At 42.4% G+C, this 25,471-nt stretch overlaps 1 protein-coding gene across 1 annotated transcript in view; it reads right to left on the bottom strand.

The window, feature by feature from the left end:
• The window catches only part of MORC1 (MORC family CW-type zinc finger 1), a 151,773-nt gene that overhangs the window by 119,121 nt on the left and 7,181 nt on the right, over positions 1-25,471 (bottom strand). Inside the window, exons 5-10 of the mRNA XM_065913846.1 lie at positions 23,870-23,904; positions 17,030-17,098; positions 13,708-13,798; positions 12,842-12,950; positions 8,919-9,078; positions 7,026-7,131 (exon numbers count right to left, since the gene is read on the bottom strand). Of these exons, the coding sequence (XP_065769918.1) occupies positions 7,026-7,131; positions 8,919-9,078; positions 12,842-12,950; positions 13,708-13,798; positions 17,030-17,098; positions 23,870-23,904 (570 nt within the window). The remainder of the gene's footprint in view (positions 1-7,025; positions 7,132-8,918; positions 9,079-12,841; positions 12,951-13,707; positions 13,799-17,029; positions 17,099-23,869; positions 23,905-25,471) is intronic.

Raw genomic sequence — 25,471 nt, 5'->3', positions numbered from 1 at the left:
TCAGTCTGTGTGTGTTCAGTCAGCTCAGTCGTGTCTGACTCCTTGCGACCTCAGAACTGCAGCCCACCAGGCTCTGTCCACGGGACTCTCCAGGCAAGAAGGCTGGTGCGGGCTGCCGTTTCCTCCTCCAGGGGATCCTCCTGACTTAGGGACTGAACCTGCTTCTCTTGCAGTGGTAGGCAGATTCTTTACCACTGCACCACCTGGAAAGAGTGTCAGACTAGAGGGAAGTGTTTTCTTCATATTTGACATCCAAAGCATTAATAGCTATACCACATTAAATATTCCTAAATATCAACAAGAAAAACTATATAAAAGAAATATAAGCAAATTATGGAATTTGCTTGTGTCCAAAATACATGAAAATATACTCAATTTTTTCAATAATCAGGAGGAAACTGGAGTGCAAAGAAATATTTAATCTACCTGCTAAATTTTTTTTTAAGTAACAGAAATTCATTATCTCACAGTTCTAGCTTCTAGAACTGTGAGACAAAGATGTCAGCAGAGCTGGTTTTTGTGTGAGCTGTGAAGAAAAATCTGTTTCATGAGTTTTGCCTAGGTTCTGAGAATTTGCTACTTGGCAGAATTTTTAAAGACATTACATCAAATCATGGTGCGAATCAGGGCACTGAGAAAATTCAGACCATTGGTTAGATGCATAGAAATATAAGCATTTCACATAGTACTTTAGCACTATTTAAATTTAAAATTACTACCACTTAATCCAGCAATAATTTTTCTAAGAATACAGAAGAAGTATTTGTACATGTGCCCTAAAGTAAAACAATCAGCATTGTCCAAAGAGTGAAAAAATGAAGTTTAATCAATAGAGGAGCATTGATATATAACATCACATTACACATTAGATTGTAGTGTATAGTAACTGAATATTACACACAATTGCTATATACCAATATACAGTAAGGGATCACTATACAGCCATTTCAAAAATTGGGTATAGCATTTTTTTTTTTTGGTGGGATTCAAATTTGGTTTATTGAAAGTCTTTAAAATAATAAGAGTCTCCAAGAAAGATTTAAGCTCTCCAATAGAGGCTAACGTGTTCATCTGGTTCTGAGAAACATAATTCAGTGTAGGCATACCTGTTGCGAAGTCCCTCTGTTATTGTGATATCACAGTAAGTCTCATGATAAGAACTAAGACTGAACAAAAAAACAAAAACAGAACTACTTAAATTGATACCACCTGTGTGCAACACAGACCATTCCTGACAACCATGGGTATAGCATTTTTAAGAGAGTCATCTTTTAGAAGGAAGTGCAGCATTATCTTCTAAGGGAACCAGGGTCTCTCGGAGAAATGACTACAGCGCTACAGCAGGGACAAAGGAAAGGGATGCGAGCCCAGAACATCTCGTGGTTCCAGCAGGTGCAAAAGTGTTTTAAAATGACGGTGACGTGAAAAGAACATACGATTCCACTTGAACAGGCTCCCACTAGCCAAAGCCAAATTTAGAACAACGTTAGCCAAATAATTTATATAGACAGTAACAGATTATGACCCTTAAAATAGAAAGAATAAAATAGAATCCAAGGATCCAAGCTACATATAAAAAGAGGAAGAGCAAGAGGTTGAAAGATAAAGCAAGTGTGGTAAAATACCAACATTTGTGGAATCGTAGTGAAGTATACTGGCATTATTGGTATTATCTTTGCAACCCTTTGGAAAAGTCTCAATTATTTAAAAAAAAAGGCAAAGAAGAAAAACAAATCTGCATTAAATCTAATACAAACTGACAACTACTGAGATGAAAATTAGATGATATATTTAAAAACTCAAGGTGCAGAATAATTTCTAAAGAAGAAGAGAGATTAAAAGGAACTGGGGTGGGAAATGAGGAAGCACCATTACACTGATCTGCATGTTTACGAAGTTTGATTGTTTTTCAATACATTAATTTATGTATACTACTTGAAGCCCCTCCCGTCACACACACCCCATCCTCTGCCCCAGAGATTAATGCCCCGGAACAGGTGGTGGACCACCAGGTAAACAAGCAAGAGTGAGATGCAGTGAAGAGTAAAGAAAACTAATACACAGATCCAGGATTCACTGGCATAGCTTACATGTAATTGCAAAGTCTTAACTATAAAATTATAATTTCATACTAGTATCCACATAATGGGCTTCCCGGGTGGCTCAGATAGTAAATAATCTGCCTGCAATGCGGGAGACCTGGGTTCTATCCCTGGGTTGGGAAAATCCCCTAGAGAACGGGGTGGCAACCCACTCCAGTATTCTTGTCTGGAGAATTCCATAGACAGAGGGGCCTGGAAGGTTACAGTCCATGGGATCACAAAGAATCAGACACAACTGAACGACTGACACGTCCACATAATGAGGTTATACGTCCTATGAATGAAATTTAAAACATCCAAATTACAGAACTGCAGTTCCACACCTGGTATCTACATAACCTCTCTGAGTAAGGAATGTCAAAGCAGAATGACAACGCTGTAGATTTTGTATATGCCAATTTACACTAACCACAGATGAGGTTAATGATGGATACTGACTCACTTTAAAACCTCCCACCAGTCTGTCATCTTGCACTTGCTTAGCCCTACTACCCTCCATCGATATACAACCTTTGAAAATGATTTAATTTTAATAATCTGTGTGACTATGACTGAAGGTTACTAACCACCACCAGTAAGAAGATAAAAATGGATTAACTTGATTCTGTCTTGGTTCTATTCTGCACAAACAGACTACTTCAAGAAAAAAAAAGAAGTTTGGTGGGGGAAAATGTTACAAAGGTTTGAGGTGTGGGACTTGGTTCAGAGCTCCAAAATCTACCACCACATAAATTAATAAACAACAATTGGGGTGTCCCCTGTGGCTCCGTGGTAAAGAATCCACCTGCCAATGCAGGAAATGGGGGTTCAGTCTCTGATCTGGGAGGATCCCACATGCTGCAGAGCAGCCAAGCCCATGCCCCACATCTACTGAGCCTGGGCTCTAGAGCCTGGGAACTGCGGCTACTGAAGCCCACGGGTCCTAAAGCCCGTCCTCTGCAACAAGAGAAGCCACAGCAAAGAGAAGCCCCCACAACCCAACTAGGGAGCTGCCCCCCTCACCTCAACTAGAGAAGAGCCCTCACAGCAGCAGACTCAGCACAGCCAAAAACAAACAATAAAATTTTTATTTGTCTAAACAGGCCCCAAAGAGACATCTTGCTTTCTGTCATTAGTTCACTTTTATCTCTTCAATATTTAGTATTCTCAGCCCTCTCCAGCCCCTCCGTTTTGTTCCAAACTTTGATTTGTTACAAAGCTATATTTCATACCCCCCTCTTCCCTTTTGAGAGCTCTGCCTGAGTTTAACATGATATAACTCAACACTATTCTTTTCCTGTGGGTACAACTCTCTCTCTGCATGTTGCCCTGGAACCTCTGCACCCTTCTCTTGCACTCTCCACATACCACAACCACAGGTCCAAACTCCAGTTTAAAATATCACACATTAAATGCAAACTTATGCCTCATCTGCATTCTGAAATTGTGAGATGACTGTTATACACCTACACATAATTTTTCTTAAGTGAAGGCAGTTTATCTTCAGACTGATACTGCCAAAGCACAAACCACCGCCCTGTGCCTGAGCATCACACTTAATGCAATTTTCATGAGGCTACTGTCATCTTGAAACAAGGCCCTGCCAGTGGTCAGATTACTACGGTTAGCGCCTCAGCCCAAGGCAAAATGATGAAGGATTTTGATTGCTAAGTTTAAAATAATAAATTAAAACGCTGATGATGCCAAATATTCACAAGAACTGTATGAAAGTTCAGATCCTGTGACTCACTGGTTCCCTTCCTGGGACTCTGTCTTAAGAAAATAATTCAAAAAATTAAAAAATTTATGTTTACAAATGTTTATTTCAACATTACCCACAAATAATGTGAAACATTGAGACCAATGTTACTGTACAAAAATGCAGGAATTGTTACGTAACTTATGATGAATCAATGCAATGGCCACTTATCAAGAAATCATGAAATGAGGCTTATTAAGACCATACATATAACAGAATCAACTTTAGAAGCAAATCATAAATGAAAAAAGAAAAATGAGAAAATGCACTTAAAAACACTAGAATGGACAAACATAAATTAATAATTATGATATAGAAATTCTTTTCCTTAAAAAGTTTTAAAATATTGTTTTACTTTTGATTTTAAAATAGGAAAAATAGGAAGAAAATAAATTATACCAGAAAATCAATTCTCTGAAGCCAAACAGAAGCCTGAAAACTTGGGTTTTCCTATTCCTATGTAGAAAATTAAATTATTTTCAGAATTAGCAGGACCACACCATCTAAGACTAAAGGTGAAAATTAGATAGTTCAAAACCTTGAAACTTGTTTTTTGGACGGATGTCAAATCATGCCCTGTGGCTTCAAAGAGATACAATAGCCAGAATAGAAAGAAACAGTGAAAAAGTTGTTTTATTACAAATCACTTATTCCCAAAACCAAGATATGTAAACTGTACTTGATTAGAAGTTCAAAGATCAGAAGTCATAAATGGAAGAGGAGTCAGAAAAAGATCCATCTTGGACCAGAGGTATTCTTTCAGCCTCAAGATTTAATGGTTTTACTAATCCCTTAGTGAAGAGGAATTAGATGCTACTGTCAGAATCCACTGACTTTCTAGAAGAGAAGACTCTGGCATTATTACTGCCTCCCAGGAAGTAGCACTGCTCTCTCTACTTGACACCGGCTGGCACTTACAAAAGAAGCCATGAAATGTACTGCATCTTCGGTACAGAAATTATGCCACCTCTTTACAATAAATCCTTCCTCATAAAATCCCATCCTTGTCTTTAGAAAACTTTCCTTGTGATTGAAATGTGAAAAATTTTGTTTACAAATCAATCAAATAAAAAATTCCAGGGTGGTCAATGTTCCAAAGTGAAATTGTATATTTCCGAGGTCTGATCCATTTTCTTTATTTTGTAATTAACTGCCTAAATGCCTTAAGAGGGCTTCCCTGGTGGCTCGGATGGTAAAGAATCTGCCTGCGATGTGGGAACCTGGGTTCGATCCCTGGGTTGGGAAGACTCCCCTGGGGGAGGGCATGGCAACCCACTCCAGTACTCTTGCCCGGAGAATCCCCACGGACAGAGGAGCCTGGGGGCTACAGTCCACGGGGTCACAGAGAGTCGGACACGACTGAGCGACCAAGCATAGCACAGCAGACGCCGTAAGAAGCTTCTAGCTTCATTAAACAATCTGGGAACAGTAGGAATTTTCCCCGAAGAATTAGCTGTCAAATTGGTCCTCTAATAATATATTATTTCCTAATGCTAGTGTTGAAATGCTAAGGCATTCTGACAGATAACTGGTTGAAAATTTGAGCTCAAAGCTGCTAAGCAGTATGAAATATTGGTTTTGGAACCAGTTCTTACGTAGAGGACAAGGCCAGCAAGAGAGGAGGAGACATGGATGAAGGCGCCAGTAATAGTCTGGGCACCCTTTCTGACTCTGGCACGTTAATGTTGGCAAAGGGGTTCCCAACACTTGCAGAACAGTAATTAGGCTGGATATTTAAAAACAAAAACAAAAAAACAACCTTCATTGTGTAAAATGAGAATTCCACATTTTAGAATGAGATGAGAAAAATATATACATTAGAAAAATACAGAAAAGATAATTTAAAGTGGGTTATCATATGTTAAAGTCTCTAACTGGGAAAAGAACTTTCAAAATTTCACCCCCAAGGAAAAAGAAAAAGTTGTCTAAGCTGATGTGCTTACTCGGGTCTCAACATCTTAGTCTAAAACTTCACTGTCCAAAACCACAGCTTCTGGCCATACGCGGCTATTGAGCACTAGTACAAATTGATATGTGGTACACGTGTAAGCCACACTGGACTTCAAAGATTTGGAATGGAAAAAACCGAATGGAAAATGTCTTAATATTTTGCACACTGAAATTGAAATTATAATATTTAATACAGACTAGATGAAATAGAAATATTGTTAAATTAATTACACCCATTTCTTTTTACTTTTCCTAATGCAGCTACTCATAAATTTAAGATGACGTATATTGTTCATATATTTGGCTTTCACTATATTTCTACTGAACCACAATTGTTCATTAAATGAATAAGTCCAGATTAAATTCCTTTAAAATCCCTTCTAACTATAGCATTCTAACCCTAACAGAATAAAGGTCTAAGCTAATAAGATTTTTTTTCCTTCTTCCTTTTTCATTGAAAGTTTTTTTATTATTGGAGTATAACTGCTTTACACGTGACATTCACTCCTGCTGCACCACAGAGTACATCCGTTACATGGATACACGTCTCCCCTCTCTTGAGCCTGCCCCCCAGGCCAGCACTCGAGGTCTTTACACCCAGGCTGGTGATCAGTACCGAGCACCGAGCCCGGCTCCCTGTTACACAGCCTTCCCAGCAGCCACTAACTTCACACGCGGTGGTATGTACACGTCAACGCTACGCTCCCAATCTGTCTGCTAATAAGCTTTAAACACAAAGTTACTTTAGAGAAATCTAGGTTTAGTCACCGTTTCGTATTTCTCCACACTTTTTCACCCACACCCCCTCCTAATTTCTCGTTCTGTTCCCTGTGGATCCCCAATAGCCAAGAGAAAGGAATATCCATTTATTTATTTATAAACTGCACGTGAGCAGTTCATAGGACCATTCTGAACTGTCATTCAGCGATATTCCTCTGAATCACCTCTGAAACGTATGAAAACTAGTGATTCCTAGGCTTGATATCCAGAGATTCTGACTCAGTAGATGTGGGATAAGACAGGACCTTGTGCTTCTCAAGAAGCTGTCTGGCAGGCTCAGCCAGGTTTGGGGATCAGTGATCCAGCCTACCACACTTTATCTGTAACTGGGGTAACGTCATTGGCTCTGGTGCTGCGGCCCAGGGTTCTCCGACCTGGAGCCAGCATGCAGGCTTCCCAACCCCAGTTCACTGGCATCGTTGACACACGTTCAGACAAACACTCGTAACACTCACTCTTCAAGAGCTCCCGCCACCAGTATATCTTCTTTGTCAGTTTTAACATCCAGCTCAGGTTCTCCACTGAGCAGAAGCTTCAAGTTATAAATAACCAGCAAAGTACCTAGTGGAAAAATAGATGTTTGACTTTTGTCAGTATTTAACTACACTAAGCATTAGACATGGTGCTATAATCTCACCTAGGGAATTAAGCCTGCAGTAGACTAAATTTTCTTTTGTACTTCAGTAAATAAAATGCCTTGGTAAGTTCCAATATATATGTCTTATACATGTCTTATACATGTCTCATAGCAAGCTCCCCTTTCTGCCAAAGAGCACTGAGTTTCTACAGCATCATGTTTCTTTTTAACTATCCAACTTATTATGTCTTTCAGTGTGGATCCTTCTCATAATTTGCATTATAAAAGCTGTTAGAAGCCTGAGCCAAATTTGTATTATAGGTAAAGCTCTCATTGCCAGAACTGAAATCAATGCACATAAGAACAAAGATGAATTTCTACCATTTGTATAAATATGAAGTATTGCTTTGGTATAAATGTGTATAAATAGGAAGTAGACACTAATAGAGGTGTTGGTAAACTTTTTCTGTACAGGGTCAGAAAACAAATATTTCAGACTTTGCAGGCCTCTTACAACTACTCACAACTCAGCTCTACAGTGGAGCATGAAAGATGCTATAGGGAATACACAAACCAATGATGTAGCTAAGTTCCAGTAAATGTTAATTAAGAAAAACAGTCACGGGGCCGATTTGACCTGCAGGTCCTAGCTTGCTGATCCTTGCTCTAAAGCACAGTAAACAAAAACAATCCACATTGTTTATAAAGTGGATTATAATATAAAGACAAACAGCACTGTCAGAGAAATCTGAAGGACAACCAATTACACTTTTCTTTTTGTAATACTAAAACGGAGGGGAGAAGAGCAGAGTGACTAAGAACCTGGACTTGGACGTGGGAGCCTAAATACATGTGTCAATACCCTGGACCAACCACTTACTATCACAATGACTTCAGGTAAGGTTCCTAATCTACATGACAGAGCTCATGAGGCACTTAAAACACAAGAGTTGTTTTGAGGATTAAATGAGTTAATTTTTATAAAGCATTTAGAAAAGTGTTCAGGAAATAGTATATCTTTCAGTAATACATATATCAGTATTTCATAATTAGAAAGAGATTATACATTAACCATCCTTAAAATACACCATGTATCTTGATGAAATGAATATTTAAGTGCCATTATTTTTCTTCTATGAGAAGGGGAAAAGGATGACATAAAACATTACTTTTAAACAAACTGCCACAAGTTAGAGGAGAAATTTGCAATAAACGTTAACATAAAACAGAATTTTAATATAAACAGAATAGAATTTTGCACATTAACATTAGAAAAAGCAGAATGCAAACAGCTTTCTCTAGAGCGGGAACCTTTTTGCTTCTAGACATGAACAGTGGTAGAAGTCTGGGGAAAGACGGGCACAGAAGCCTGGACTTGTTACTTCATAAGCTGCTGACTCTCCTATAAACCCTGGGACGATCTAGTCTTGGACGCTGCATAAAGCGTCTCCCGACGCAGAGCGATGGGGAGAGATCGTCTCTGGCACAGAGACTGTGGCTCCCCATGAGAACAGCCTGCGCCAACCTCCCCTCCCCGGGCTTCACCAGCCTCCTACAAGGACAGACGCTTCTCAGCGCCAGTGACTCACCAGTTATTCCTCTTTGGATTCTCTAAGACAAAATGTACGTAAGTAAAATGAACAACCGCCCCATGTGAGATTCCACATGGCATTTTAAATAGAACCAAGTGTGAAATCATATTTACAGTCTTGTGTATGATACTGAAAACAAACACTTCCACATTAAAATTTCAGGGCTGTGAGGATCTTACCACATTTGCCGTAGATCACATTAAACTGCTGCATCAATTCAGCTTCAGTTTTAAATGGAGAATATTTATAAATTATAGACAATTCTGTTGAGAATTTTTGAGGATCATCTGTGACAGATTCTTTGGTCCTTGTTAACCATGAAGGTATTGGAACCACAACCTATTAAAAAAAAAACACATCAATTTACTATGAAATACACAAATAAAAACCATCATTTTTTTGTCTGACCCAATTCAGCCCATTACCATCTAGCCAAATGATATAACACTAAGTGAAGAGTGTACTTGCCCCTGGCATTCTAGTTTGATAAGGAAGGAGCACAAAAGAATGTTTACTTGAGAGTTTTATTCTGTAATGTTCCACTACAGAACACGGTGACTGAGGGAATCTACCTCGGCCCCCGACAGATTTGTGTGTCACATGGCAGAGGGAACAACAGCATCAGCATTTCAGAGGCTGAAAAGTAAGACAGCATATCCAAGTAGCCAATCCGAAGCCCAGGCCAGAAATGAGACGCAGCAGGCTGATTTACAGATCAGAGCTCCCTCCAAGTCTGAGACCGACGGCATGAGTCAGCTCTCAGGTGGGGGTAGCCGGAGAAGAGAGCTGGAGCAGCCCCGCTCCCCACCTGCATCAGCTCCTCCCCTCCACCGGGCCTGGATGCCTACTCTCCAGTGGAAACAGGAGAACAGAGCATGTCTGGGTTAGCGGACACGTCAGGCACAGTCGGCAGGTGACCGCACCGAGACTGTGTGCTTAGCCACCCCGTCGTGTCTGACGTTTTGGGACCCCGCGGACTGCAGCCCCCCAGGCTCCTGCGTCCCTCGCCTGGGGATTCCCCAGGCAAGAACACTGTAGTGAGCGGCCACGGCCCTCCTCCAGGGGATCTTCTCAACCCAGGGATAGAACCTAGGTCTCCCGCATCGCGGGCAGATTCCTTGCGTTCTGAGCCACCAGGGCAGCCTGTGAATACTGGGGTGGGCAGCCTATGCCTCCTCCCAGGAATTGAACCAGGGTCTCCTGTGTTGTAGGTGGATTCTTTACCAGCTGAGCTACCAGGGAAACCCTTACTGAGATTACAGGGATTCAGTGAAAGTACACATATTGGATGCTGAGAACTGCAGATCTCTCCTCTCACTTGGCTCCCAAGTTCTGCCAGCTAGGCCTTCAGGTAGAAGACTGTAGGAGTCTGGTCTGAGATACCTGACCAGCCCAGAGGGGAAGACATAAGGAAAATTACATTGAAGATTTCTCAATAAAACAGCCCAGTATGTATTATTGCGACCTGCATGGCTGCCAAGCCCGACCCACACTCTCAGAGCTTTCAACTGGCATTTTATTGGACTAATCTTAAAATCTGGAAAACTCAGCAGTGGCCACGGGACTGGAAATGGTCAGTTTTCATTCCAATCCCACAGAAAGGCAATACCAAAGAATGTTCAGACTACCACACAGTTGCACTCATCTCACACGCCAGTAAAGTTATGCTAAAAATTCTCCAAGCCAGGCTGCAGCAATACGTGAACCGTGAACTTCCAGATGTTCAAGCTGCTGTTAGAAAAGACAGAGGAACCAGAGATCAAATTGCCAACATCCGCTGGATCATCAAAAAAGCAAGAGAGTTCCAGGAAAACATCTATTTCTGCTTTATTGACTATGCCGAAGCCTTTGACTGTGTGGATCACAACAAATTGTGGAAAATTCTCAAAGAGATGGGAATACCAGGCCACCTGACCTGCCTCTTGAGAAACCTGTATGCAGGTCAGGAAGCAACAGTTAGAACTGGACATGGACCAACAGACTGGATCCAAATAGGAAAAGGAGTACGTCAAGGCTGTACATTGTCACCCTGCTTATTTAACTTATATGCAGAGTGCATCAGGAGAAACACTGGGCTGGATGAAGCACAAACTGGAATCAAGATTGCCGGGAGAAATATCAATAACCTCAGATATGCAGATGACACCACCCTTATGGCAGAAAGAAGAGGAACTAAAAAGCCTCTTGATGAAAGTGAAAGAGAAGAGTGAAAAAGTTGGCTTAAAGCTCAACATTCAGAAAATTAAGACCATGGCATCCGGTCCCATCACTTCATGGCAAATAGATGGGGAAACAGTGGAAACAATGGCTGACTTTATTTTTCTGCGCTCCAAAATCACTGCAGATGGTGACTTCAGCCATGAAATTAAAAGACGCTTGCTCCTTGGAAGGAAAGTTATGACCAACCTTAACAGCATATTAAAAAGCAGAGACATTACTTTGTCAACAAGGTCCATCTAGTCAAGGCTATGGTTTTTCCAGTGATCATGTATGGATGTGAGAGTTGGTATATAAAGAAAGCTGAGCACAGAAGAATTGATACTTTTGAACTGTGGTGTTGGAGAAGACTCTTGAGAGTCCCTTGGACTGCAAGGAGATCCAACCAGTCCATCCTAAAGGAGATCAGTCTTGAGTGTTCATTGGAAGGACTGATGTTGAAGCTGAAACTCCAATACGCTGGCCACGTGATGCAAAGAACTGACTCATTGGAAAAGAAATGAGATTCCCAGCATCTTTGCCTGATGCTGGGAAAGATGGAAGGCGGGAAGAGAAGGGGAACGAAGAGGATGGGATGGCTGGATGGTATCACTGACTCGATGGACAAGAGTTTGAGCAGGCTCCAAGAGTCGGTGATGGACAGGAAAGCCTGGCGTGCTACAGTCCATGGGGTGGCAGAGTCAGACACGACTGAGCGACGTAACCGAACCTTGCTGAAAGTCATCGCCACTAAATAAGTGGAAAAGAGAAGGCCGCTGGTTTCACTTTTTTTAAAAAGAGAAAAGGAAATGGCTCATTTTAGGAAAGCTATAACCGCAGCTTTGGCCCAATTTCCCATGCCCTTTACATACATAAAGCACAACACAAATGCTTAAAGTATTGCTTTTCCTCATGCCAGAATCCCACTCAGCTACTCTGTTGCTTCCAGACTATGCCTCCTAACCAGCCAGACTCCGGCACTGGCAGCGGGCACGCTGGGCTCCCGAGGGGCAGCCTACGCTCTCATACCACCCCCAAGCCCCGCGGTCATCTCAGGCCTGAGACGCGCCACGCGCCACTTCTCACCACTCCAGCCTCTCCAGATGCAAACGGTCTTTTCCCCATAAACTCTCGCTCAAGGCTCTCCAGTCTCTTCATCCATACCCTGCTTTAGACAATTCACTCGTAGCAGGAACACCCACTCATTGAACAGCACGCTTTTGAAACACCTTCATTTTGTTATTCACCCAGTTCATCCATGTCTGCTTGATTCTGTGACTAAACTGAAACACTGAGCGTCAGGAGGTCTTCTTGTTTTCTACCTTCCACAGGGAGTATCCAGCGCTGGGCAGACAGCAGCGACTCCGCGTGTATTTGTTATACTGAATTATAACCGATGCTCACAATACTAAAACTCAGATCTGCAAACTAATAAAATGTCTCTGGGCCAGAAAAGGGAGTTAAAATTATGGTCAAGAGAGTAAGATTTTAAAATGTATTTTGCATTCCACTTCTTCAGATGTTGTTTTCCAAGTCTTCTGTATTCAATATTCTATTTACTTTAAAAGTGATCACCTACTTATGGATAGGTGGTGGAAATGTTTTGCAGGCTTCTTCCAAAAAGCTCACAATGCCAAAGGGAGCCTCTTATTCTGGAAGATATGTGTACAAGAACAGTAGAAATAATGTTCTGAAAACAGGCTAGGATTAGAAAAACTGCTCATAAGAAGATCAATAGGACAGGCCTCAATGACCCCAAAGTGGTCAGCTACTCTCTATTTCCCAGATGCATTCCTCAATTTCTAAATCGTAATAGGAAAGCACCCATGATAGACTTTACATCCTGAAATGGTAAATTAAAATAACCTTATTACCGAGGAAAGCAAAGGAGACTCTCAGCCCTTACCTCACTCAGGCCCTCTCTTTCACAGAAGGTCTGAGAAAAAAACACACAGGTCATCGTTTCTTCCTTCTTCGTAAAAAGAATAAAGTCTTTTCCAATCCTCATGGATCCGCTATATTAAAAATCAAGAACATAAAATATGGGATGGTGAAATGACATAAAAACTGGTATATCTTTCAATATCTTATTATAGAAATAAAATATAATTATAAATAAAAAAATCAAGAATATAAAGGTTTACATCTCAAACGTTAGACAGAAGGGACAGGGGCGCACAATATTGTTCTATTCACTGAAATAACGCCACTGTCTTGCTGACTCTTCACCAAGGGAGAACAAGAATAACTTTTTTCTTTGTTTGTTGTCTCAAAACAGAGCAGAGTGTGAACTGATCCAGCCCCGCAGTCTCACTTAAGACAGGACTGCTGAGGTGAGGTGCTGTCCAGGGCTGCAGCAGAGGAGGGTCATGTGGCAGGCGCCACGCGGGTGGCGTGGCCTCACATCCTCACTTTTCATCGAGCAGACTAATCACTAATCACATAAGCTCTGGACACACATAACACCAACGCAAAGACACGCATCAAGAAGCAAACACAGAAATGCGATGAAGCTCTACGGTACACGGAAGCTACTTCCCCAATCTCTGAAAGCAAGATTCATCCTCTATTCGCTAATTAAATTTTTAAAACTCTGTAAAGATTTAAGTCAGTTTGGGCATGGAAATTATAAAGCAAGGTAGGACTCTTAGGTTTATATTCTTTTTTAAGTTTTTCAAATGTGGATCATTCTCAGTAAGACTTCCTTTAACCAAGTATCATTCCTGATAATCAATATCAATAATACTTACATTATAAGAAAGAAGTCCTCACCTTTTAAGGCCATTGCCATATTGCCCAATAAACTTCAAGGTTGATAACCGTTTCTTGGATGTTCCAAAGTAAATGATATCTGAGGCTTCCTCTACAATTGACAAAGACAATATACGTGGTTAGGTCATAGGAATCTTCACGTTGGCCAGAGGTCCAGTTGTCAGGATGTCACATGTATATTAGGGCAGATTCATACTTCTTGCGTGAGCGCAGAGAAAATGATCCTTGTCAGGCTCCATAATCTCTAATGCTGCTGCTGCTGCTAAGTCGCTTCAGTTGTGTCCGACTCTGTGCGACCCCATAGATGGCAGCCCACCAGGCTCCCCCGTCCCTGGGATCCTCAAGGCAAGAACACTGGAGTGGGTTGCCATTTCCTTCTCCAATGCATGAAAGTGAAAAGTGAAAGTGAAATCACTTGGTCATGTCTGACTCTTTGCGAGCCCATGGACTGCAGCCTACCAGGCTTGTCCATCCATGGGACTTTCCAGGTGAGAGTACTGCATAATCTCTGACCCGGATCTTAAGAGCAATGTACTGACAAGAGGTCAGAGAGACCTAACTGTGTGACCCTGGGAAGTAGAGCCTTAATTTCCTTGACCCTAAATGGGAGCTATTAACACATCACAGAGTTGTTGACAAAGATAAAGGGAACAAATGAGATGATGTGTCAACCTTGAAAACAATACATGCCATTTGATAAATGCTAATAAATTAAAGATGCTATAATTATTTGTACCACTAGTAATTTTTCCATGGTTTTGGCCCTTATTCAGCCCCATGTGAGGTTGCTAACTGGGGAAGAAGGGCTATCTATTTCACACTTTGAGAGTTATTCTCCTGATCTCTCTAGGCATTCTGGAATTCTGGAAAAGAATCCTCTTAATTTCAAAACATACATACCTCTAAGAAACAGGCATGCTCCCAGGAAAAGGAAAAGACAGAAATGGGTCTCCCAATTGGGCTACACACCCTGAATACACGCCCCAGATCTGTCCTGAGGACCCTGTGTCAGACTGGGTGCAGACCTGCTATGGTGCAGCGGCATGGTTGTGTAAAGTCACTCCGCTTGTCTGAAGCTAACTGGACATTTTATCACACGCTCTTATTAAGGGCTGACTATTAGATGAGGGTGTCAATAATGATAACTATTAGCTACCCCTTATTGATCATTCAGTATATGCCAGGGACTACAGCATACGCTTTATTTGCACCACCTATTTAATATTTACAACAAGCCTAGAAGGAAGATATATGATCTGCATGTTACAGATGAGGAAATTTAAGTTTCGGGAGTTTATGTAACCTTCCCAAGGTCACACTGATAAAGGGTACCCCGAGAACTATAACCCAGAGTTGTGGAAGACCAAATCCTACGGTTTTTATCACCTACCACACAGACTCTCGTGTACGGTGGACAGAGATCTGAGCGCATGGACAGAACACTTAACAGGACAGACATGACCCCTGTCCTCAATAACTTTATGTCATGGAGTGAGAAGAAAGCAGACAAACGAGATCCTCTCAGAGAGTATTAAGTGAAGGACACAAAACCAGGAGAACGTTACAGGGAATTAACAAGAACGCAGTTTGCAGACAGAATGCTCAGGAAAGGCCTCCTTCATAGGGTGTCCTCTGACCTGAGGTTCAAACGATGGAGGGCCGGCCAGGCGTGGCTGGGGGGCCATAAGCAAGAGAGTGCAAGGCTCGAGAAAAGGTCACAGAGGTGGACAGAGGCCAAGCAATGCAAGAAACTGCAAGTGTTGGGGAGTATGAATTTTATTCAGAAGTAATGAGAAATGACTAAGGGCTTTAATCAAGGGCATCGCTATGATCTATTAAAAGAAAAGAGTCTGCGCAGGATTGCTGTGTGAGGAATGCTCTATAATGGAGCAAGGCTGGAAGTGAAAAGAGTTTGGACATCACCTCTTCCAAAAGGTTGAGACTGCTCCAACTCAGCTTGGACAACTGATAGATTCTATTTTCGGTTAACACTTGAATTCCAATGTTAATAAAGAATTGCTCTCAACACTAGTGACCCTTCTTAAAATACAACTGTATTTTAACTGTATTGCCACTTGTCTGTGTTTGGATTATTTTGTGTTTGGACCCATGTAAAGGAGCTGCTTCTCTTTTAAAGAACTGCCTTAGAACATATCCACACATAGTCTGACCTTTTAGACCAAGGGGGTCTTCCGAGACTTGAATACAATTGCTGTAGTTTTTATTCTGAGCTTCTATTAGCACTGACGATCATCCTTTCCTCTGGTGTGGAACTGACCAGAACACTTGCATATTATTTAAACTCCCTCACCGTTTGTTAAATCTGGCTTTGTGGGATATGCACAACTGTTATAAGAATTCTAGAAGGACTTCCCTGGTGGTCTAGTGGTTAAGAATTTCCCTGACAAACCAGGGAACATGGATTCAATCTCTAGTCCAGGAAGATTCCACGTGCTTCGGGGCAACTACTACTGAGTGACTGCCGTAACTACTGAGCCGGCTCACCCTAGAGTCTGGGCCTTGCAACAAGAAGAGCCACCGCAACGAGTCAGCCCGCACACCACAAGCCCCACTTGCCACAACTAGGAGGCGCCTGCACGCAGCGACGACGACCCAGCACGGTCAAAATAAAATAAATGATAAAATGAAATAAAGAGTTCAAGGATGAGGTATCTCAGCTCATGAGAAGCCTTTCCCTAAAGGAATGCTATCTCAATTCCACAGCAAACAGTACTTTGTACCTACTGTGTGCGGCTTTTCACCAGCCTTGAAGATACAAAGATAAATCATGCAGTGCATGGCAGATACTTTCACTGTGATGAGAACATTCAGTTGAAGCAACCAAACCTTTGAACACGCAGGGAAGAAGCAAAGACCACTAAAAACAAGGAAGGGTGACCCCTATACCTCAAGGTCAAGCTGAGAATTTTAAACAGTGTAAAGCCACTTCAAACTGCCTCGGGTCTCTTGCAAGTTGTACCTGCAGCGTGTGCTCTAGATAATCTCAGAGTCCATCCAATCACTGTTCGATTCATCCATTCCCAGATGCTCTTCCTTATAAGAAATCTGTACCTCGTGTCTGTCATTTTTCTAGCAACACTGATTTACGTTCACTTTTGGTCTTGCTTCAGATGGTTACAATGAATTTACTGTCAGCGGGAACACTTAAGCCTAAAAAGCTCAACAATAAGTCTGGGGTTTATTTTCCCTAATGGCTCCATACCTGTTTTTATATAGACGGCTCGATTTATTCTTATTTATTTTATGGGTTTTCAGACTGTTTGTTCTAACAGGCAGGTAGGAATCTAGATAATTAACTTACCAGGACTCATACCACATCCATCATCCAGGAAGCACAACATGAATCCACCCTGCAGTTCTTCATTATCCACTGTAAGGGAAAGCAGTTATTACTAATAAATAGTGGGCTTAATTTGTTCATCAGAAAGGCATGCTGCTCACATGATTATTTGTCCTCCCCAAACGCAGCCACTTAAGGCACAAGGAAGAAGCTCAGAAAATCATCGTGGCTATAGTCTCCTGAGAAACTGCAGCAGGAAGACAATCATGCAACAAAAAGGCTTTAAACTGACTTAAAACATGTTAATAAACTACATACACAGCATGCGTGCTGCAGTCCCTGGGGTCGCAAAGAGTCGGACACAGCTGTGCGACTGACCTGAACTGACCGCATGACAAGCCCTGCTTGGGAATCGAACTGGTCCTTTAAACCTCAGGCATTTTCTCCCTGGAGGAGGGAATAAAAGGAGCCAGGATGTGACTCCAGGATCTCTCTATCAAATTGATCAATGCTGATACCCTTCCACCAAAGCACTAATTTTAAAGTCAATCCAGGTCATTCTCATTAAACTCATCAGGCTCTCTTCCAAGTAGCTAATTCCCATAAGAGCCATTTGTGGCTGCTTCTTAGTGGTAGCAAGTACTTACCTCTTGAAAATGTAAATATTTTTGAAAATACCTAAGTTATTTGGAATCAATTTTGATGATGAAGAGATATCATTCAATTACATAATATAATCTCTTATTTAAAAATTTTGAAGGTGTAACTAAAACTAATGAAGACTAATTTCAATGCACAGTTTGTAATTTGGCTCTCAAAGTAATTTCAACATTTGGATATGGCAAGCCTGTCTAGCAAGCCTCTCTCTTTCAATAACAACTTTATTGAGAAATAGATTACACACAAAAAAAGCTACACATATTTAACATGTGCGACCTGACGCATTCTGACACAGGTAAGTATCCGTGGAACCATCACGTCAAGGCAGTGAACACGACCATCAGCCCAGGCGCCTCCTCCTGCCCCTGAGGTCTCTCCCTTCCTGAGCCTTTCACGCTCTGTCACCCCACCCCATCTCCAGGCAGCCACTGATTTGCGAATTCCGTCCTGAGATTCATTTCTAGCACACCAGTGAAGTCAACTCTGTGTTCAATGCTTACCTCTAATCTACATTTTTTAAATGTTCAAGATAATCGATAAATAAGTACCTAAAAATCTTACCTGAGCCTTCTGGGTTCATGTTATAGTCATGTGTCCACTCAATCCCCCCTCCTCCAACTCACTTCCTGTTTACAAACCCTTTGGATCTCCCCAACCATCTCATTTCTGGTCTGCTTACCTCAACTTCTGTGTCAGAACATTCCTACCCTCTTTACGATTTGCTCTGTTCAGCCCTCCCCTGACCAAGGCTGACCCTTCTCCATATTCAACTCCAGCTGAGTTCTCTGCACGGCGCAGTATTCTCAACCCTGGCTGCACCTGTGAATCATCGGGAGGGAGTCTAACTGGTCTCGGACGGAGTTTAGCAATAAAAGCTCCTCCTGACCACCCTAAGCTTTATCAGATCTGGGAACTGCCTGATACAAGTCTCAGGCTGCGCAGTTGCGATAACTGATTCTGCAGCTCTTGGTACACAGTTCTCACCGAAGAAAGCAGGGTGCTTCTCTGGTGAACGATAGAAAAGACCCAAAATCCCCAAGAGTTACATGTGCACGCTCCGTGGCTCAGCGATTTCCGACTCTTTGCAACCCCAGAGGAGCCTGCCGGGTTTCTCTGCCCCTGGGATTTCCCAGGCGTGAATACTGGAGTGGGTTTCCATTTCCTTCTCCGAGGGATCGTCCTGATCAGGGATCCAGCCTGCATCGCCTGCCCAGGCAGGTGGCGTCTTCACCGCTGAGCCAGCTCGGAAGCCCATACAATGCTTAACTGTTCCATAAATTCCAGTGAGGGCTTACAGACAATCACCACCTCAAAATGCAGTATTCCCTCCCCTAGAACTCACTCTGAGCCTTGGCCTTGTTTTTTTCAGCCCCTTAAAACTGTGGATCTCAGACGGATTCCTACTATCGGTTAAGAGTGGGTGTGTGCGCGCTTGGTCACTCGGTCATGTCCGACACTCTCTGCGACCCCGTGGACTGCAGCCTGCCAGGCTCCTCTGCCCATGGGATATCCTAGGCAAGAATTCTGAGTGAGCTGTCACACCCTCCTCCAGGGGATCTTCTTCCTGACCCAGGGACGAACCTAGCTCTCCTGCATTGCAGCCAGATTCTTCCCCATCTGAGCCATCGGTAAGTATGCATGTCCAAAACAAACCACAGCACCTTCTCCCTCATCAGACTACCTCCTCCTTCTGGTGCTTTCCGCTCAACAAATGGCATCACTCTGCCATTAGGCTTTGGCTGCCTAAGTCAAAGTCTTAGGATCAAGTTCTCCACTTCCTGACCTGATGGAGAGACATGTCTGCTCAATTCTACCTCCTCATGTGTCTCAAATTTGACCACTTTCTCCATCCCCACAATACTGCCTTGGTTCAGGAAACCACCATGTCTCTTCTGGATTCCAGTGGCAGTCCCCACCCTCTCTGCTCCTTGCTCCTACAAATGAAAGGGTGCAGCCAGTCTGCAGCCGATCACGGGTTTCACTGCTCTCCTGCTTATGAGTCCCTTGGACTGCAAGCAGATCCAACCAGTCCACCCTAAAGGAGATCAGTCCTGGGTGTTCATTGGAAGGACTGATGCTGAAGCTGAAACTCCAACACTCTGGCCACCTAATGCGAACAGCTGACTCATCTGAAAAGACTGATGCTGGGAAAGATTGAGGGCAGGAGGAGAAGGGGATAACAGGATGAGATGGTTGGATGGCATCATCAACTCAATGGACATGGGTTTGGGTGGACTCCAGGAGTTGGTGATGGACAGGGAGGCCCGGCGTGCTATGGTTCATGGAGTCGCAAAGAGTCGAACACGACTGAGCAACTGAACTGAACTGGACTGCTTATAACCCTTGCATGCCTTCCCACTGATCACAGGATGAAAGCCAAACCAGTTAACAAATCTAGCTGTCTTTCATAAACTGATCCTCCCACCTCTCTAAGATGGTTAATTTTATGTGTCAACCTGTTTAAGCTATGGTGTTAGCTGTTTGGTCAACAAGATGTTGCTATGAAAGTATCAATATAATTAACATTTACAATCAGCTAACTGTAAGCAAAGCAGGTACCCTCTATACTGTGGGTTGGCCTCATCCAATTGGTTGGTTACAGGTTGTAAAAGCAAAGACTGAGGTTTCCCAAAGAAGCATCAATTTTCTGCCTCAAGACTGCAGCACAGAAATCCTGCTTGGGCATACAGGCTGCTGGCCTGCCTAAAGATTTATAACTTAAGACTGCAACATCATGTCACCTGGCTTTCCAACCTGCCAGTGGCCCTGCAGATTTCACACCTGCCAGGCCCCATAATCAAGTCAGTCAATTCCTTAAAATAATGCCCCTCCTCCTCTTCCTCTCTCTCCACTATACGTCTATCAGACAGAAGGAGAGAAACTGAGATGGACAGACAGACAGACAGAGACAGAGAGGGCAGAGAGAGAACGGGGCTGGCAGACATCTCTGTCTACCTACCAAAGGTGCTGTTCCTCTGAAGAACCCTAATGCACCCTCCGCGCTCATCTCTTGCCATCCTCTCCCCTGCCCATACCGCACTCTTCCACTTCCATACAAATACTCACCTCGGGCTTAATCGCGAACATCTCAAACATTTCTGCAACACTATCAGCGTCCTATGTTCTCTCCAGATCCAAGCCACTATATATTCTGCTCCTTCACACTTTCCACGCTTGATCTAGGCTCAGGCCTGTTTTCCTTTCATTCTCTGCTCATACACTATTTCTTCTAGGAAGACTTCCTAATTCTTCCACATCATCAAGCAGCCATAATGAATGCTTTCCTTATAACTTGTTTCCTACTTTTCAAAGTACATTCAAACACCTGTTGAGGCATCCGTTTCTCTTCCAGACAAGTGGTTTCTACTTTTTGGAACTCAGCTAACTCAGAGATATGATGAAAGCTAAGGGCCTTCTACTCATAAAAGTGAAACTGCATACTGGATTTTCCAGACATCCTTTACTAGGATGGTGATTTCTTAAAAGGAGGCCCTGTGCATACTCATCACTTAGCCCAGAGCCTTCCACTTAGTAAGCACTAAAAAATGTATGGAATGCGTATCCATGCTTACTAGAACTAGTACACTCAGACGGATACAACAGCCATGTCTGAACATATTCAGTTTGGATTTTATAGCCCTAAAGTTAAAGGAAACTTAAAATTGGAAAGTAATTCACATGCCTCAGTAAATTTAAAAACTAATCCAGTGCTTAATTTTGCACCCCAATACCAATTCTATCTATTGGTGCATAAGCCTTTGCCCTAGTTTATTTTTTTCATCTTTTTTAAGAAAAATCAATTTGCTAGGTTGATAGCCATATTATGGTTTGCAGCAATAAAGTTTTATAACATGAATAGGTAATTTAAAATTAAAAAACCGTAAGTTCAGTTTTTCACAAAACACATAAAACCTAAATACAGAAAAAAGAGCCCCTTTCAATGCAAACTGCAAAGATGCTTGTTTATTTTTTGTAATAACGCCAAGTGCTAGAGAAAGTGGGGTGAAGTGAATATCGCGATGCCCTCCTGGGGTCCTGTACTCCCCCAAAAGAACATACTGTGTGAATTCTCAGCATTTGATCACTTTTGTTGAACTCTGTGATTCCAGACAATTCTTCTCAACCCTTCAACCCTTTATCAATCATATGTGTGCTGTGAATGAAATTCAGCTTGAATGTCTTCTCCCTTCTCCACTGTGAGGACCACTGCCTTTGTTTGAATCCGCATGAAATCTTGTGTAGATCATTCCTTTCACACTTCTGCAAACCATCTACAAACCATCCTGTAATCTCGCTGGAGTAGCTTTCTTTAAAAAGAAAAGAGCACATTTCTGATTTGTAAAATGACATTGCTCTAGACGACTGAATGGTCCCCTGGCTACGGAAAGAAAATAACCTTAGTATGGTATTCAAGGTGCTCACCCGATTTGGCTCTGGCTCTTAGCTCTAGTCAACCTCGCCCAGTCCTTGTCTCCTGGATGCTTTTTCTCCAAATATCCATAGGGCTCACTCCCTCATTGTCACTCAGCTCTGGGCTGGCTTATTACCTATTTACAGTAACCTTCCCTAATCACCCCATGAAAAATAGTACATCTTTCCCACCACTCTCTGTCCTCTTATCCCCCGTCTTCTTTTTTCTTTTTAGCATTTATTATGGCCCGGCATATTATTTTCTTGTCCACTTCTTTACAGCCGAGCTGTCCTCCTTAGAATGCACGCTCCACGGTGCACAGGCTTCAGCAGACATGTGCTCCTTGCTCTGTCCCCAGCACCCAGAAAAACTGCTTGGCCCCTTCGTAACAGCCACTCAGTAAGCTGTTACTGAATAAATGAATGAGTCTCCGAACTAGTCTACCTGCATTCTTTTTCTCACAATTATTCCTCAGACGGGAAAATTCTTCTCTTCCCACACTACCTAACACCAATCACATCCACATTTCAACCCCTGGCTCTTTAGGAAGAGGCATTCTTTCTCTGTGTTCCTACCAGGCTGAGAGTTTCTCCCAGGCAGGAGACACTTGTCCCGTTTTCACTTATATAACTGGATATGGATGGAAGGTCACTTTTTCTCCGCTGCTGACATTTCCTCCTGTGGGGACCGGAGTTCAGGCGGCAGTGGTAAGGGGCCCACCCTTTCCTGTCCCTTGATCCCCTTCTCCTGGAGCAACGAGATGAACGTGCATTCATCTGACTAGTAAGCTGGGGAAGGATAACTATGAGAAGGTGCAGCTCAGACCTCTCCTGTTCCCTCTGGGAGCGAGCTGCCCGCAGAGCTCGGGGCCACGACAAGGGCAGGCGCCTGATGCGCTCCCACGCGGAGCCCCGCACTCCAAGAATCCGTCAGCAGTGAAGACCAGCGCTCTTATTTCTCAAACTTCTCAGAACCCAGGAGCAGAAAGCGAAGGAGAGTGGCATTTACTTGGTTTCCTCAAATCTTTCAAGATGTGCATGAACCGGAACCAAAACCTCTTCCTCACGGGCCACAAGCACCCACCTAGCACAAAATCTTAAACACTTAGAAAACGGAATTGAACTGAGTCACTTTTTAAATACTGATAAGGATTTACATTATGAACCGCGTCCTCTGGCCTGTGACCAACAGCCAATATCTATAGGAGAGCTGACAAAATCCGGATTGGGAATCAGCTTTAACCCAACAGGTATTTCTCCAGGTAGTGTTAACTACAGGACTGGATCACAAACCTAACTTCTTCTGTATTCTAATAAAAAAAACTAGTAAGTGAAATAAGTATTTGGTGACTGAAAATGAAGTCAATAAAGAAAACATGCTTGGTTTGAATTTTATGGCCTTTCAACATTCATACTGCACATTCACTTACGCACTTTAAAACTGTGATAAGTTGGGAATGACATATAGTTAATTATGAATACGCATCAAGTTAATATTCATTTTAAAATAAAACAGTTTTCCCGTGGCAGACAAACTGCTCCAACTCACTCTGCTGCTTTCACAAATCCCTGGAAGATCTAATTTTATAAACGAGTCCCGTAACAAGTGAACAACTTCACTAAGAGTGTACTGTTCTCAACCTGGCTCCCCACAGGGTCCCTGAATGCACGAAGCACTTAGATTGCATTAATAATCTATAGAATGTGGTTTGATTTTCATGAAATAAAAGAAAATCAAAATAACTACAGGTTTTCCATTAGAAGAAAAAATAAAAAAGCAAATGTGCTCACCTGAAAACACATCAAGTCTCGCAGCCCCTGCATCTCTGAAAACAATATAAAAATATTATTGCTTCGGTCTGATATTGTGCTTTTGAAAATTACATTAATCTGAATTGCTCATGTGACAGATGACCTACTGTCAGATAACAATGGAGAAATCCACTTAAATTTCTTTAAAAACAGCTACTAAAATATTCTTCCCTGCATTTGCAGACTAAGATTTATGATCACTCATAATTTGAGAATGCTACAAAGCCTAATACTCAGAAATTTAAAAGAAAAGATAGAATTTAGTGGTAGTTACACAAGAGGCTCAAGTAAATGGATATGAGCATTAAAAAGTTGGTTGGAAAATAATCCAGACGTCATATGAAGACTTTCATATATTTTAGAACCAAAGAAATTGCTTATATGGATTGGGGGCAGGAGGAGAAGGGGACGACAGAGGATGAGATGGCTGGATGGCGTCACCGACTCAATGAACATGAGTCTGGGTAAACTCCGGGAGTTGGTGATGGGCAGGGAGGCCTGGCGTGCTGCGGTTCATGGGGTCGCAAAGAGTCGGACACGACTGAGCGACTGACCTGAACTGAGTGACCATACGATCACATTTTAAAAGAACGTATGTGATCCACATGTGTGTGTCTATAAGGAAAGACATCAAATGTTAACAGCGGTTTTCTCTAGGTCAGAGTTGACCATCTAGGGTCTATGGGCCGAATCTTGACCATAGCTCTTCTTTGTGAGTAAAGTTCACGGAACACAATCGTGATCACTTATTCACACATTGTTGTTTACACATTTGCTTGCCTGATGCCTGCAGCCTGCCTTCACACTCTAACGGGACATTTGAACGGCCTCCACAGAGGACGTGTGGCCTGCACAGGGGAATCCTTAACACCTGGCCTTTTACAGAGAAGTAAGCTGTACGCAGCACCCCCGGCCCGCCCGCGAGGAGGTTACCAGCGCCTTAGCTTTTTCTTAGTTGTCTACAATTCACAGATACTATTTGTGTATTCTCTTAAAGTAAAAACTTTAAAAGGCAAGGAAAAAGAGCCAGAAGGTCCAGGTTTCCACATGAAAAGCTGTGAGAGAGAGGCAGAAGATATAGTGAGGTCTTAACTGACTAGGAAGTGAGCATGTTGAGGAAAGAGGGATCTAGAAGGAAACTCAGAACAGTAACAATGGGACTCAGACGGGGAAACCTGTGTCTCCCAAAATTTCTTTAAGTCTCAACCCGAAACTAGCCTGGGTCCATCAGGTAGGTACACTGTCCTCGTCATACAAAGCTGGCCCCTTAGCTCCTTGCTCTACCCAGCTGCTTCTTCTGATGCTTCCTCCACAGAAATTCTGGAGTTACCATGGCCCTTTCTTGGGCATTTTCTATGTGACAAATTCTGAACGACGTATCCTTAAACCTTTCCACCTAACCCTTACCACAGGTATCATAATCTCCATTATATAAGCATACATTATACAGGGTACCATGTGTACAATAATTTCTCAATAAATATCACTATACTATTTTTTCATAGAAACAGTTTCTTCACAGAGAAATTCCATGGGGTAAGACAAAGAAAAGTCATTCACCTTTATAGCATGTTAAGACAT

This window comes from Muntiacus reevesi, chromosome 21 (assembly GCF_963930625.1).
Source record: "Muntiacus reevesi chromosome 21, mMunRee1.1, whole genome shotgun sequence".
In the NCBI taxonomy this organism is placed as follows: Eukaryota; Metazoa; Chordata; class Mammalia; order Artiodactyla; family Cervidae; genus Muntiacus; species Muntiacus reevesi.
Note: the sequence above shows the minus strand (reverse complement) of the source record. Positions and strands in the feature narration are given on the sequence as shown.